The 17036-nt window shown below is 44.1% G+C and overlaps 1 protein-coding gene across 1 annotated transcript in view; it reads left to right on the forward strand.

Moving 5' to 3' along the window:
- NFATC1 (nuclear factor of activated T cells 1) overlaps positions 1-17036 on the forward strand; it is a 111594-nt gene that overhangs the window by 54704 nt on the left and 39854 nt on the right. The window contains exons 8-9 of the mRNA XM_074899761.1: positions 8590-8645; positions 9936-10068. Coding sequence (XP_074755862.1) covers positions 8590-8645; positions 9936-10068 — 189 coding nt within the window. The remainder of the gene's footprint in view (positions 1-8589; positions 8646-9935; positions 10069-17036) is intronic.

A 17036-nucleotide genomic window follows, 5' to 3' on the forward strand; every position in this document is an offset into this window, starting at 1 on the left:
CCAGCCGTTCTCTCACTCTCCCTCCTCAACAGAGCAAGGGGGAAGAAATAAGATGGAAAAACTCATGGGTCAAGATAAAGACAGGGACATATCTTACAAGTTAGTGTTGCAGACAAACCAGACTCTGCTTGGGGAAAATAATGTATTGCCAATTAAAAATAGAGTAGGATAGTGAGAAACAAAGGCAAAACTAAAAACCACCTTTACCCCCTCCTCCCTTCCCAAGCTCAGCTTTACTCCTTCATTCCTGACTTCTTCCTTCTCCCCTGGAGTTGCACAGGGGGATGGGGAATGGGAGCTGCAGTCAGTCCTTAGCAGCTCCTCTCTGCTGCTCCTGCCTCCCCACACTATTCCCCTGCTCCAGTGTGAGTTTCTCCCACAGGAGACAGTCCTTCATGAACTGCTTCAGTGTGGGTCCTCTCCACAAGGTTCAGTCCTTCAAGAACAAGACTGTTCCAGCGTGGATCTCCCATGACCACAGTTTCTGCCGGAAAACCTACTTCTATGTGGGCTCCTCTTCACAGGCCACGGCTCCTGTCAGGAGTCTGCTCCAGGAGTGTGAGTTCTGCATGGCCTGCAGGGTGGATATCTGCTGCAGTGTGGTTGTCTCCATGGACTGCAGGGGGTACAACCTTCTTCACCACAGTCTCCTCCACAGGCTGCAGGGGAATCTGCTTCTGCACCTGAAACACCTCCTCCCTTTCCTTTTTCACTGACCTTGGTGTCTGCAGCATTTTTCTTTCACTTATTCTCAATCCTCTATCTCACAGCTGCTGCACAGTGGTTTTTTACCCCTTCTTAAATATGTTGTCAGAGAGGTGTCACCAGCTTCGCTGATGAGCTCAGGTTTGGCCAGCAGCAGGTCCATCTTGGAGCTGGCTGGAGCTGTCTCTGTCAGACATGGGGGCAGCTTCTAGTATCTTCTCACAGAAGCCACCCCTGCAGCCACATCACTACCAAAACCTTGCCCCATAAGCCTACACAAGGGGATGTCTCCAAAGTACTTAGTTTTTGGAGGGATCATCTACATAATTTGGAAACGCACAACTCATTGTCTCCTATTACTTCCCTGACATCATTAAGAGTTGCTTCATGTCTTAGGTGGGCATCACAGGAAAAGTGGGGAGAGCTGAGGGAAGAGGGTCATGTTCCTTTTAGGTGTGTTGAGGGAGTAAGAATACACCTTCAGTGTGGAAGAAAGTCCAATGGCATTTAAGAGAGGAATAGAGGGATAAGACGTTTTCAAGGTATGTCTTGTTGCAGGGAAGGGAGGGAGCTCTAAGATTGAGCCTGACCTTCCTGTACAAGAGAAACAAGAAAATGGACAAGGGAACAATGAGATGGGAAAAAAAAAAAACAAAAAACAAACACCAAAAAAAGCCCAACCAACACACCCCCCCCACCCCCACCCCCCCCCCCCCCCCAAAAGCAGTTCAAAAGCTTACTGTTAAGACTCTGCTAAAAAGTCATGAGGGATTGACATAATTAGATGTCTCTGGAAGATGAGAAGTTGTGGCCATATAGATAAAATGAAGAGTTTGTGTCTTAAAAAATAATCAAGAAGGAAAAATTGAAAACATTTGGATCTAACTTACATCTTAAGACGAGAAAGAAGTAGGAGTAGCTGTAGTACAGGTGGTGGCGGCATCAAGCACAGAAGTAGAGGAAAAGAATTGTTCATGGAAGGAAAATTTGGAACTTGGTTTAAACTGGCTGTGAGGTTTGTTACTCCAGTAGTCTCTGAGAAAATATGAGACAGATTAGACTGAAGAAGCTGGACCAGGAATATTTTACTCAGTTTCAGCTGAGAAGTCACAAGTTCAGCCTACTAGAGGTTCCCAGAGGAAAGTAAAATTGTGAAGACAAGGAGATGACACAAATGTAATGAAACAGAGAGTGAAGTATTGTCATGAGTGCTGTTGGGTGACTGTGCTGGATGTGCTTGGTTCAACCTGCCTACTCTAGAGAGATTTTACAGGGATGTCAAGCTGTAGTTTTACTTGGAAGTTGAGTATCTTAGACCTGGCATTACTGAAAGTTATTAAATGAAACCCTTAGACCAATGGTGATTTGAATAGAGGGAGGTGCCAGAGAGCACAAATTGCATAACCAGCTTCCATTCTGCTGCAAATAGGATCTGGCAGGTCATTCTAATGGTTTTGGCTCAAAATGAACCCCAATCAGTCAGTTGTCAGCACAATGCCTCCTTTTAATTACCTAGACTAAAATTACAGTTCATTTGCAAACACTTGAACTCAGAATAATTAAGTCTCTTAGACATACTGTGGTAAAAGCAGCTAAAAAGGCTCACCATTTAGGCAAAGTGAGTCCCGCAGCTTTTGGCTTGCCTAGCTGAGCAGCCAGAGGGAAGCATAGGTGCCACAGTACTGTAAGATACAGTTTGTACTGGATTTTTATCACCTGGTTGTTGCATGACTTTTTAATTGCTAATTTAAGGTAAAAAAAAGAGAGGAAAAAGTAACTTGAGAGGATCATATGCACGACAGACATACCTAATATTCAGCTCAATACTGCAAAAATGTATAGCTGAAGGAATGGACAAATTCCATATGCTGCAAAAATGCTTATGAGAAGACACAAACAAATATAGTAGCTTTGATGTGGAAATACAAATAGGTCAGTTATGCATGAACCCTGCTGGTTCATGGGCTGGTGCATGCCAGAAGACATGCCAGGCGTGGGGAATAAAGCTATGGAGGAAGTCTCTGTAGCAGGACAGTAGTCTCTGAGGAGAACAGGGAAGAACTGAAAGTTTTCCTGGCAAGGAATAGGGGAATAAAGTAGGTTAAAATCAGACCAGCTGTGTGGTCTCATAGCAAAAGTAGTGGAAGAGCAAAGGGGAGATGAAGGTGGCTGGGGAGGCAGCTCAGGACAGGGTGCTGGGCAGCAGGCAGGTCATGGGACCAGCAGGAGCAGCAGCAGGAGGTGGAGCTCCTCTGCAGGTGGCTCTGGGCACACACACCCCCAGGAGACATCTTGCTCCTCACAGAGCCCTGAGAGAAGGCAGATCTCAGGAGAGTGAAGTGCCACTGAGGTGATTGGAAGAAAGGTCCTGAGCACTTACATTGCAGATACTTAACTTTCCACTGCCTCTGCATTTCTGAATGTTTTCTTGCTCTCTTCTTGCCCCATCTTCCCTGGCAGACTGCTTGGCTGGTGTTGGTTCATCCTTATAGCCCGGCCCTTGTAAATATCTTTAAAACATACACTGGTGTGTAAACACAGGCAGAGACTCCCACCCACAGATTATTGAGCTTGCTGGTGTCCAGCTGAGGAAAAGCGGTTCACAGCAAGATACCTGCAAGACCAGCTTAGAAAAGTGCCCTGGCTCCTTGTGACATCCCCAGATCTGAAAGGCTCTGAAGCGAAATCTGTCACTAGTACACCCATGCCAGTGCTTATCCACTGGCAGGTGAGACACCACCAGTGGGTCATGCCCAGGACTGGCATGGGGAGTGCTCTCCTCCAAGCAACAGAGCTGCCTCTTCACCTCTTTCATTGCCAGACAAGGTGTAGACCTGGCCTGGAAGCTGATAGCATCTCTGCACAAAACTGGATGACTCTTAAGTCTGAATGACAAGACTTTGCCTTAGTCTTCATCTCTTCTCTCACTGGAAAGCCATCCTTTCCTTCTGGACGTGTTCAGCACTGTGAGTGTATTCCCAGGGAAAAGGGGTTAGGGTGCAAATTGAAAACTTGTAAATCCTTCACTCCTGAGGGATTTGAATATACATTGACAAGGCAGAATAAGAAGGTAGACAACCTTTGCAGAGTACCTGAAAATTACACTGTATGATCATTCTGCATTGAATCTGCACCCTGCCTGTTGTGCACATGTTAAATGAATCTGGGATGTAATACAGGCATTATTGTTCAGGGTAATCTCACAATACATTAATCAAGTAGTGGGTTCCTTTGGGAGGGTAGAGCTAGCTTCACCATCTTACTTGCAATATATGAATGTAAATACAGATTTACAGTCCAGCTAGTGCAAACTGTTGAGCCGCAGGCTGCAAGAGTATAAAACGTATGCTGTGTACAGGCAGTGAAATCCTAGATAAAGTCTATTCTTCTCATATCGCAAGTGAACAGAGGACTACTAAAGAATATAGACTGTTTTAACCTCCTATAGTGAAGTGAAATCACTTAAATGTATCTGAATGCTCCCATTATGCCCATTTCATAGAGGCAAGGTTTAAGTGGTTGCCAGATGTTATACCCTCCTGAGTTTCAAGGCTTGGGGTTTTTTGGTACTATATATTCTTTCCCCTTTCTGGCATCCATGGGTCTGTGATGAAAGTTATGTTGGTGGTTTGACTGTTGTGAGCCTGTGAACCCCTGGCACTATGCTTGCAGTTCCCTGGGGTACGAAGATAAACCCAGCCCTGGAAGCCCTGGGGGATGTACCCTGATGGGCAACGAGGAGGGGAAGACAGTAGAAAAATTTCTGTGGAAAGTCATTACAGCTCTTTGTGTTGCTCTTCCATGAAGAAAATCCATATGTTGTGGTCTGCTAGGCTTTATGTGCGAATAACTGATGCCGCTGGATTTACACAACTACTTTTTAGCGCTGCTTCTGTGTTAAAACAGGCCTCTACAGTGCCTTTTTATGTGGAAATCTTGTAGCTGGGTGTGGTGGGGAAGCCGCTTAGTGACTCATACTGCAGGGAATTCCCTGATGAATTAGAGTATTTTTACTTCTGGACTTGTGCGCAGTTTCCTTTAACGCTGGAGCAGTGGTTGATAAGAGCAGACTACAAAGACCCATTCAGCATTGAGCCGCTGCTTGTTAAAACGGGGTGTTTATGCTTTGCAAAGCTGAAAATCCTACCCCACATAACGTGGTAGGTTCGCGGTATTTTTGTCATTAGCAATCCCAGGTGCTCCGAGTGTCACAGCGCCAGAAAAAAAAAAAAAAAAGAGGCTGAAGCTGCTGGTGGTGAAGTGCACCCAAAGCAGGGATGGATATAAATAGCAGCGATCCATCTGTAAATATCAGGCTTCCTGACAAAACTCGGTGTCTTCAGCTGGTGGCAACGCTAGTGGCCACCTGTCAGTGCAGCGCCCAGCCCGGGCGTTGTCAGGGAGCCTGTGTGGAATGGAGGGTTCCTCGCTCCCCCAGCACTGCTGCGCTCCTGCACTGCCTCTTCAGAGGGATTTGAGGGCTGCTCCTCCAGCCCTTGGCACGGGTCCCCCGATGAAGCCTTAGCTTTGTCAGGTCAGCTGCTGCTGCTGCTGGCACTGGGGGAGCAGGACACTCCTCCAGGGACTCCCCAGGGCTTTTGCCCTGCGGTTCTGTGCGTGGATGTTTTGATTTTATTTCACTTTTGTAAAAAAAAAAAAAAAAACAAACCACAAAATAAACCCAGTATAACACCTTGAGACAACTTTTTAGCTATTTAAAGAGATGTCTTTCTGTTCAAAATATTGCAGTATAAATTTTAAAAACACCAAGACAAAGCCAGGCATTTGGTTTGGAGAAGACACTTATGACTTGGTAAAAGTAAATAGCAAAATGAAAAGGAATGAAATAAGACCTTTGGAAAAAAACGTTTTCTCCCTTCTCCCTTTTCCTCTCTGCCTCCTCCTCTCCTTCCTCTCCTGTCTCTGTCTCCCCACCTCCCAGTATAACAACTGCCCATTTGGGTACGGTAATTCCAGAGAGTAAACTTTAACGGGAATGCCTGAAATGTGTCTGCTTCAGCTTTGTGTTATGTCTGTAATTTGAATTATTTGCATTTTGGAAAGGTATAAATTGCTCTGGTGTACTTTGGTTGGCCGGCAGCCAGGAGGGAGTTGCCTCGGGCCCCGAACCAGGCGGGCTGCTGCAGATGTGGCAAGCGTACAATGGAAACTTTTGTGGTCGAGCAGCCCTCGCTCCTCCAGCACACGCTGACGGGAGGCGGCATCCCGCCTGCTCACCAGGGTCCCTGGCGTATGGGCACTGGGGGCAAAACCGTTTTCTCCAGCGTAGGCAGATTGTCTTAATGCTTTGGGCTCCCACAAACCATTCCAGAGCCATTATTCCTTTCTTTCTTTTTCTTTTTCTTTTTTTAATTTCAACTGAACTGTATAAACCTGCAAAACATGTTTACTGTAAGAGGTTGACGTAGTGGTCTAAGGTTTCCCTCCTGGAGCTGGTCCCAGTCCGTGGGCGTTGAGATTTCCCTCTTGGTTCACCAGACGTAATATGAGGAATTGTCTTTTTTTTTTTTTTTGTCTTTTTTTTTTTTTTTTTGTCTCTAGCTTCATAACAACTTTTCCTCCCTGTGTTTTTGTTAAAAGAAATGTCACTAGCTGTTAATGAGTTGTCTGTTCCCTACTTCTTCCCTCTCTTCCCCTTCTCCTCAGTCACGGAGCAGCAATGGTCTGGACAGTCTCAAGGGAATTTCTTGGAGCGAAACCCGTATTGTTCTTATTAGCTTCCAAAGACGAGTTACAGCTCTGGATTTTTATTTTCCTAATAGTTTAGATTACAGCATTTAAAATATTTCTGAACAAACTCTCTTTGTCATCACAAAAATTTCAAAAGTGCATAAAGGCAGTGCTGCGTGAAGTAATTGAAAGATTAGCTAGAGATGGAGTCATTTTGAATTTTACTGAAGTATCGGCAGGAAATAAAAAACAGAAACCTGAATCAGATCATTCGTCTTGCAAAGCAGAAATTAAACATAGCAAAAAACCTGAACTTCTGGTAATCCGTTTACAAAGGCAAATTGAACACATGTTAACTACTAGTCTGGACGTCTGTAGATTTTAAAAAAACAACCACCAACAAGCCTCTTACAAAGCAGAAGTTCCTAGACTTTGCAAAATGTGTGATAGCGTCAGTGTTGTGTTACTTTTACAACTGAATGAATTAATGGAGGGGGGGAAGCAGGCAGGGAAGGGAGGGCTACAGAGGCTCTATAGGGAGGGGGCGGGAGATAAAGTAGGCTGCTCCCAGACAAGGGATGTGTCCCGGCTTGCCGAATTTCGGTCAGGTTTTTTTCTACTGACGGCTTGGGGGAAGCATCTGTTGGATAAATTGTGAAGTGATCGCCAGTCCTCCCGAGAAGCCTGCTTCAATTCTGGCACTCTCAAAAGGAATCGCTGAGGAGACTTGAGCACGGTCTGGCTGTTCCTTCTCTACCCCCAGCCGAACATGGCAGTACCAATTAAAGGGATTCCTCTTACAGTGTCACAGTTTAAAAAGTAGGAAGAAACTAAGGGTAGATCTGCTAATTGTTTCCTACAGAAAGACCTGCCAAATCCATTGTGCTATTTGTGCTGCAGTTTTCACATTACACTTCTTTCCATACGTTATGGACGTTAAAACAATCGCCAGGGCTAGTCCCTCAGCAGCATTCCTTTCACAGTAGGACAGCTGTACACAAAAATACTATTTACAGACATTTGTAATAAATCAGGCCATTCTAAATGCGTCACCTCCATCCTGGCCATGAAAGCGAAGAGAGAAGAAAAAGTGCATTCACTCTTTTACCTTGCTGAGAGCTGTTTTTCTAAGTCAGGCCCATGTCTATGTGACGAAGTTCAAAATAACTAATATTTGCATTTGCATGTCCCTATGCTGCAATAAATATACAAAAGAGATGACATAAAGTCTCATTTTCCCTTTCATTCCGGTGACATCTGACAATGGTGGGAGTCATGAAGCTGCATGTGTCCCCACTGCCCAACTTAGACAGCAGTCTGCCTGTGGCCTTTCGTACACATTTGTGTTTTCCTAGGCCTGCAGAATGGAAACCTTACGTTTTGCATTATTTTTCTAATTTCTTTGCTGTTGAGTTTTGAAGCCACAAGGAAGAAGAAAAACCCTCTTATTGACCAATGACTTCTGTATCAGTGAGGTGCAGGAAAAATGACCAGACAAAAAGTTTCTTCCAAAGATGGGTCCCCAGAAAAAAATGATAGCTGTGGCTTAAACCTATGTTTGCTTGAGAACTGGAATACAGTAAATTAGGAAGATCCAACACAGCACTAGAAGCAGCTCTAGAAAAATGTAGCTGAGCTAAACCAACTTTAAAATGGAGTCAAAAGGTATGTTTCCCAGCCTATGGCCTAGCCTTTTGATCCAAGCATCAGAATTATGACAAACCAGACTAGGAGTATATTAAAATGAACTACTGCATGATTGAAGAGCTTCTTTAATATTACCTTTTTTGTTTTGTTTAATATTAATGTTGAATATGACTTACTGCATAGGTAGTGATCAAAAGGCCTTATAGGTAGCAGTATATTTGTGTGAAAGTTTGAGAAACTAAGGTGTAGAACAGTTGCATATTTTGTATAAACTAGTGGCAGAATAAACTCCTGGTGGCTTTCCCCTGTCTCGGTATCCTGCGCTCTCGATTCTGGTTCCCTTCTTCAAAAAAGCATAAGTGGACTCCCGTTGCAGGTTACCCGGATGGCCTCCTGGTTGGGCAGCACTGGGGCAATGTGTTTTGAAAGCTGGTTTTCATATATGCAGTGCCCCTTCAAAGAGATTTTTTTGTAAAAGTCATTCTTTTGTAGGCTTGGGAGAGGAAAAAAGGATGGAACTAGATATCTCTTTCTTTTGTCTTTTAGATGGTCACCATGTGTGGGAAATGGAAGCCAAAACCGACAAAGAAATGTGCAAGCCAGTAAGTCTGACTTAAATATTTTAACATCAAGATGAAAAATATATATTGCCTTCTCTAGCACTGTTACTAAAGAGGGATTTCCAAGGCTTTGGCACTGTGTCTCTGCACTGAAACAGAACAACTACTTAGGCCTCCCCTCCTGGAAATCTTTCTTTAATGGGAGCATGGGGTAAAAAGCCTTTGTTGGAAGCTGTCCCAAAAGTAGGGGAGACCATTTGGAAAATATTTTTTCATTGTCCAGGATGGGCCAGCCCTGTCTGCTCATCTTCTGTCTTGCTGGGTCAGTTCTTCCCTCTGCTCCCAAAGCAATTTCTGATCATTTTCCTTGGCTTTCGTCTCCCTTCGGCAGAAGAAATGTGAGTCCCCTCACAGGAGATCAGCCCCCTGGTTGGAGAAGTGTGGCTTCCTCAGCCATGACTGTAAGTGGGAAATACGGCCACTATTCCATCTCTGCAGGAATATACAACAGTTTGTAAGCTGCAAACCTGCTGGAGACATGCAGACAAACAATTTAAAGACCTCAGCTGAATGCAGGCCAAGTGCTAAGATGAGCGTTCCCTTTTATTCGTTCAAAAAGTGCCAAGGGAGGTTTTGATGGTCATAGCAGATTTCACTGTGCATTTCTGCAAGCTGATGCCCTAGCAGCTAAGTCATTCCTTAGCCCCATGTTGCAGCATTTGGTTTCGGACAGTGGAGGATTATCTACACTCTCTCCAGCCCTTCTTCCTGTAGCACTAGATGTCCTTGTGAGATCTCCACAGAAACTAGCATGGTTAAAAGTTCACAAGTTGTTATATGAAAAAACACTTCACTGTGGAAAATTGAAATGTTTGAATAATCATATGCCTGTCCTAATTCTCCTTTGAAAGGAAGTTGTGTTAGGGTGAGATATACTGGGCATGACCTGCCAGCCAAGCAGTTGTACTTTCTCCTGCTGAGTTAAAGACCACAATTTGATTGTGGTCCCAGCTTCTTGTCAGAGGAAGGAGGGATAGAGCCTTGTCCATATGCAGCATTGTATTTGCTGTCCAAAGGGAAGAGGTGAAAGGCTAGTGATTTTGTAAAGACCTGAGCCATGCTAAAATCTTCTTTCCCTATGTCTGGAGCTCTTAGCACAGACACTGTGGGCGGGAGGCCATCCCTGCCCATGAAGCCCACCAGTTCCCCTGCAGAGAGTATGTTCCTCCTTGTGAGCCCAGGCACATCCTCCTCAGGGTTAACATCTGGATACTATTTTACAGCTCGACTGCCTTAGTTGTGCCTTGACTTTCTGATTTCTTGCTTTTTCAGAATTCGTTGGTGGTTGAGATACCACCTTTCCGCAATCAGAGAATTACCAGCCCTGTTCAGGTCAACTTCTATGTCTGCAATGGAAAAAGAAAGAGAAGCCAGTACCAGCTTTTCACCTATCTTCCTGCTAATGGTAACAAAATATATTCCTTATCTCTGCTAGTAAAAATGAGAGATAATGATGATTACTTAGAAAGATATATGGCTCTGGTAATTCTTTAGTAACCTGAGTAATTTGGAGGTATACCTGCTGCTATAAAATGAGAGTGAGAATCAAACCTTGAGAGCTGTCTTTCTCTCTGCTGCCCACACAAGAGACCTCTGCAGATTATTTTGTTCTGTATTGGTGGCAGAGGCCTGTTGGAACAAGCACTTCTTCTGCTTTTGAGAGCTGAAGAGCCCCAACACAAGCTCACGTGTGTAGCCATAAATTGTGAATGCGCTGAGCTCTCTGCTAAGTTGTTATCAACCCTCAGTCTGACTTTGTGGCCCAAAGGGTACGCTGCATTTGAATAATGCTTCTGAATTTGCACCACAGCATTGTAAGCATGCTGGGCTCTGAGCTGGAGGTGGTGTGGGGATTCTCCTTCCACTCATCCTGTACTTTGCTGTCTTGTGTGGGGTCAAAATAGCACCCCAGGCTGATGCCACTCTTGGGTAGCCATGAAGAGCACAATGTGGATAGAGATCGGAGTGCTTCATACAAAATGCTTCATGTATAGGAAATGTTCAGGAACACGTGTGCCAGGTTTTTTGGAAGCTTATATTGGTGGTGGCTGTGAAGTGACAATAAAGTCACTCGTGCTAGTGGAATTCCAGGCAGGCTTGTATGAAGATTTTAGTAGCAAATAAATTTAGATTATTTTTTTTTTTTAATGGCTCTGTTTCTAAGAACTTTTGGGGAAAGTAGGAAAAAAGGGTGGTTGTTTTGTTGGTTTTTTGGAAAGAAGAAGAATTAGAAGAATTATTAGATTAGTGCTTTTTTGTAGACTTTCCAAGTGAAAATAGTCCTTCTGAGGGAAATTCCCACAAAGCACTACTTGAGTCATGTCACATGGCTTGAAGAGACCTGCCAACTTTTTGCAGGTGAAATCCCATAAAATACACATTTGGAATTTCACCCAGTTAGCTTGCCTGCACTTCAGACTTTTATCAGGACTTTAATTTAAAATAAAAGTGCAGGAAACCTGACATGGGCAACTGACTGCTTATTGTGTATGTACTACGTATCTATGCTTCACTGAATCAGCCTACTTATGCAAACATTATCCCCAGTGGGTATGTCTGTGTATATTTAAAGACTGTTCATTTCTTAAATTGGAAAGTAAAAGAGTTGTTATTCTCTTGCACAACACTTTTCAGCAACAAAAATCTGTTGCGGAGGTCAACAGGTATTGCCTTGCCACCCAAGTTACCCTCATAAGTATTTCAGATACATGCCTGTTGTTACCTTCTATTTATTAAGCAGCACCTTTCCTCTCCAGCCTTTACATAGGCCATTTTTAACCACTTTATTCCAAGCCATAGGAGTAGTATTCACTGCTGCAAAGTTGGTTTATGCCACCACCATTCTGAGTTTGAAACATTTGACGGTTCATTTGATGTGAAGAGATAGGAATGTCTACCTAGTGGCAGGCAACAGAGAACCAGCATAGGCTTTATTCTGCAAAGACATCTTTAATTATGATAATTGTTGAAAACATTGATAATCGTGTTTAGTCTTCTGTACTGATCTAAATTCATGTGAAATCTTTTTGTTTCAGTGTAGGGAATCCTGAAAGAAAAAATTTAACACCAGTGTAGGGTAAAGGGTAGCAGGTATTCATAGTGAATATGGCTTCTCCCCATTGCTGTTTGGTTCTCCATTCACAATGTCTTAATATATATATATATATATATGTGTATATAGGTAATTGAAAAATGTCTTACATTCTTTGCAAACTCTCTCATAACTGTGGTAAGAGGGAACATGCTTCTGCAATCATCAGAATTAGTAGTATAGTATGTTTTTCTTATACCTGTGTTGTAGCTGTAAGACTTTGCCCTTATGTTGCTGGTGTTTTTTTCCATCATGCCTTTCAAAGATAGATATGATCACCTTGACTGTGTATTCAGAAACCATACACAATGACTGAAACAGTCATTTACACTGCTGTATTTCTAGGATTCATTTTAGGGTGTTCTGCTTTATTTGATTTCAGTCACAACATTCTTTTTATGTTTTAAGACACTGTAGAAAACCAAAGCTTAGCTCATGAAGGAAAAAATATTTGAGTCACAAACCACTGTGTGAACAGCGTAAAAAATGTAGAGAAGAGAAGCACTGTTCTAGTCCAGGTAACACATTGTCTCTTTTTTAAACAAATCCCATGAACATGGGAGGTGTGTAGGTTTTTGAGAAGCAAATGTCAGAGTGATCATCGAGTTTAAGATGTGGTTTTACACAAATCAGATGGTATCCTGTAAGCTGCTGCTTTTTCTCTGTGCTTTAGGACTAGTCCAACTACTAACATTTCAGTGCCCACCATGATTTTGCAGGTATTTCTGTGTGAGGGATCTTTTAAAAGCTGCATGACACATATTAGACATACATTTTAGAGATCAACTGGACTGTGCCAAAGCAAAATACCGTGTATGGACTAAAGCCTAAGTATTCTGTGAGCCCACTGGTTGTGCTCCTGGGGTGGGTGTGGGCACATGCAGACAATGGAACCAGCGGGAGAGCCACGGGCTCACTGTGCGGCTCCCACCCAGACTGCAGAGCAATAGGGTTTTTTTCCTGTAGCTCCTATTTCTCCTCATTCCCTAGGGGAAAACAGCCAGTGGATCCAGGGACACGTGGCCTCACTCATCCCACCTCCTGTGGATGGTCCTATAGCGTCTCCATGGAGTACAGCTCTGTGACACACAGCCAGCACAAGCTGCCCTCTCCAGCAGACTGTTACGGTTTCACCACCATAAACCTCCCGTGTTGCAGAGATATGACAGGATTGTACTTTTCCTCTGTGTTAGCTTGAAGTGTTTTGTAGGGCAGGGACTTACTTGGTAAAGATGAGTTCCTGCCTCAGAAAGAAAAAAAATGCTGTAAAAATTAAAATCTTACTGCTCTGTAAATGAAAAGTTTAAATAACAAAACAAAACAGAAAATAGAGACTTCACAAATGAGAGCCAAGGTCTGGAACAAGGACTTGCTTAAGTCTTTGGCTTGGGACAGACCGTAAACATAAGTACTCGTAATCCTCTTTTAATTGAAATTTTGATTTACTGTTCTGCCGAATTTGAGCAATCTCCGAATCCTGTATTAGCCTATATTGTACAGAAATGACTGTAATGTCATTTTTTTTAGTATTGCTTCAATATTACACATCGCTGAGCAATTGCATATCAGTTTTGTCCTGGAGCGTGCAGACTGTAGGCTCTTGAGACTCCTCCCCAGACATGCCTGGCACAGAAATATAGGTAGTTTCTGTACCATTCTGGCACAGGTGAATTCCTGCAGCTTATATGGTAAGTACTATTAAGTTTCGCAGTGCCACATCCCATCAAAATGTGAGGAGGAAAGCGCAGGACTGGACGCTGCAGTCAGGAGTCTGAGCAAAGCACAATGAGCAGACCCTTGGATATTCAGCTTTTAAAGTTCCTCCACTACTGCAGCTCTGTGCAGACGCGCTCTGCGGCTCTGTTTTGTACAGCAGAACATTTTGGAAAACCATTGGTGAACTTTGCGTTTGTGAACCCTACCCTCTAGAAAAACGCTTTGTTTTCATTTCTGTTTATGACTGCGTATCATTTTGCTTCTATGAATTTATTACACCATTGGCCCATATATGCATTTCAAACAGGAGCAGTCGTCTTCTGAAATCACTAGGTGTAAGCAGTAGCATTTGAGGTATAAACTAATCTGGAGAGACTGAAGAAGCACACAAGCAACCAGACATGTATGCTGTGGTTCCAAATCTTATGCTTTCATCTGCTAAGAAAGCTGAAGGAGTTCTCCAGCTCAGAAGACTTTAACCAACACATTGAATGATAAGGGTTAGATCTCCATTTATTCAGATTCCTTTTAAGTAGGTACATCAAAACAGAGGAAATGTATTCAAGAACTTATTTTTCGCAGATAGTAGTGAATGCTCTCTATGATTTCTGTCATCTAACGAATATTGATATCAAGAACAGTGAACATATAAAAGCTTTTCTTTGATTTTTCTTTAGACAAGTAGCGATATTTGACTAAGCAAAGACAGGCCAGTTTGTCTAGGAAATATTTAATAAGATGGAAAAAGAAAAGTTGATGTGTTTCTTTTACTGGAATGAAAAATACGTTTTTGCAAGAGTTGATGATAAAGTATTTCTGGTTTCTGTTTCTGTCAGGCTTCTTAATTGTCAAAGCATTATTAAAAAATCATTTCACTACTTCTAGTATTTATTAAAATGGCATGGATATGCTGGGCAACTTTTATTTTGAGATGCCTTTTGGCACCCACAGGGCCAGATTTTCCAAGCCTTCACTCAGCCAGCTTTTCTGCAGTTTCTTTGCCTCCCTGCAGGCACCTGCAGAAGCCCCCAGGGTGCTGAGCTCCTCTGGAAAGCTAGCCATGCAGACAAGTGACTTGGTGGGGATGGAGGTCCTCTGAATGTGCGGGTATGGAACTGAGCTGAGAGCCTGCCTGTGGTGGCTAGATGTGCCTTAGTATTGTTTACAACCCGGCGGCGTGAAAGTGAAGCTCTTGGTGTGCTTCTGAAAAGGGTGAGCAGTGCCCACTGCACGTTGGTGTCAGCATCCTCCTGACTTCCTGCCTCTGCTCTAAAATTATCTCCTGCTTGCCCTACTGATGAGAACAATCAGCAGTTTTCTAGTGATTGCATTGAGCAGCCGTGCCTCTGTTCCACCTCGGCTCTTCCGCCCACAGCTCACTTTCTAAGTTAAAAGGCAACATCGGCCACCTTAGCAGCAAACAGTAAAATGAGGATGAAAAGCGTTGCCACTCTAAGGGGAGACTGAGCACAACTTTGGCAGATCATCTCCTGCCACCTCTCACCTCTAGAGTATTCGTTGAATTTTCATGCTTGAGGCTGGCAAAATTATGTCTGCAAAATGGTGGTAATTTGGGGGCGGTTGGAGAAGCGGGGCCACATTCAGTGCCTGGGTTGTGAAAGGATCCTCACCGGTGGCACGTGCAACATGGCCACAGCAATGCCATGGCAGCTGGCCTGGGGAACCAGAGGAAGGGCCGTGGAGGTCAGTAGGAGTGTGTTACACCTAGGCTCACCTTCGGTCAGTGCTGCGCTCCCAGATCTGTGTGTGAGGTGATGGAGCACGGCAAAGCCAGGCCTGAAGCCTTGGACCTGCTGGAAGTGTGTCCATCCAGCCCAGGGAGCGGCCAGGCTGCTGCAGAGCCTGCAGGGCAGGGCAACAGGAGGGACTGGGGAGGGTGGGGAATGGTTGGCCCCAGGGGATTTTATCTTAGGTGAATATATGAATCATGGTTGCTCATTTTTACACAATGTGCTGTTACAGTTTATTACATTTTGGCTGCTAGGTAGACAATTGTTACTTTTGACATTTATCAGAGTAACAAAAATCAGGCAAGATTGTGTCAGAGTCCAGTTTCCATTTAAGAGGATCAACAGAATTCATCCTCGCCGGGTGCATCAGTTCCTCTGCTCCCCTCCAGCAGCCAGCAAGGTCTGTGGCAGAGCAGAAGAGACACACGTTACACTCACCAGCATTACACCCTGGGGTGCTTTTGCTCCCAGTCACTGGGTCCCCACTGGAGCTGCCCATGCTTCATCCAGGTGATGTCCCGTTTTGGTTGTTGGCCTTGAGCCTAGACAGCCGCATCCGACATGCAGATGCAGCCATCTTGATCTTTAGAGACAAAACTCTGCCTCACTGTGCAGTGTTCCATCTTCATCTGGAAGGCCAAGAAGAAGCATTACCTGTGTGATGTCCCTGCAACACAGGTTGGGGCAGGTGTGGAGCTGCACTGTATAGAAGTCCCTGACTGTATCTGACCATCAGGCTCTGTCGCAGCAACAACGATCACTCACAATAGTTAACTCCCAGTGCATAAAGTTGTCTTTTGGCAGGCCCTCCCTTTTCAAATATTCCCCCTTCAGATGACAAAACTGATCCTGTAGTTTCAGTCACCAAACCCCTTTGCATGAGATCTTCAGGACTCCCTCCCTTATTTCCCAGTGATTTCACATGCATATGTTAGCAAGTGTGCGGATTTAGGATCTTCCAATTAGCTTAAAAGCCAAAAGGTAAAACTTGTGTGAGGGAAAACAGGGTTTAGAATTACATGGGCTGGATTACAGAAAATACTTATTTTTGTTCTCCTCGAGTGGCTGATCACCATAATTAATCTAGCCCAGTGATTGATCCTAGAGTGGATGTGGTGGTGATGGCTGCTGGAGGTGAAATGCACGGGTGAGAATGTGTTTTGCTGGCTGTGGGAAGAACTTCATCCATCTCTGAAGAGGAAGACCATGTCAGAGCCGAGATGGCTGAGGTCAGCTGGGTCCAAACCTCTCTCTGGAGAGAGTGGAGGGAAGAGTTTCCCACAGGACTGCCAGAGATGAGAAGCATCAGGCTGCCCCTGTGCTGCTGCCTTGCAGGACCCCTGCCCATAGCCCCTGCTTTCCCATTCTCCTCCCCTCGTCAGGAGAACGGGAGTAATGTCAGCACTAGGGGTGTAATGCTGTGCCTTATTGTCAAAAAAGACCTCACCCCAGCGAATTTTACCGTCAGAAATGACATAGAAGGCCTTGGCCAGTGCAGCCTGGGTGTTGTGCACAGTTAAATCTCCAGCTCATGGCAGTGGCAGAGCCAGATGCTGCGCCATGGGAGCAGCAGTAAAGCAGCCCAGACAGGCATACCACAGGACTTGATTTATCCTTTTCAACATTGTAAGATTTAATAAGGTATTATGGTGGAAAATGAATTGTGCCTTTTAAGAATTTTCCCATTTTCTTTTGAAAGAAAACTAATGCAACCCAAATGCCCTCCACCTTCCTTCCACTCCTCCCTACCCAGTTTAACAGTGTATGCACCAGGCTACCATATATAATCTTCTGTCTTATAAATATACATTGAAT

The sequence above is a fragment of the Athene noctua genome, chromosome 2, assembly GCF_965140245.1.
Source record: "Athene noctua chromosome 2, bAthNoc1.hap1.1, whole genome shotgun sequence".
Lineage (NCBI taxonomy): Eukaryota > Metazoa > Chordata > Aves > Strigiformes > Strigidae > Athene > Athene noctua.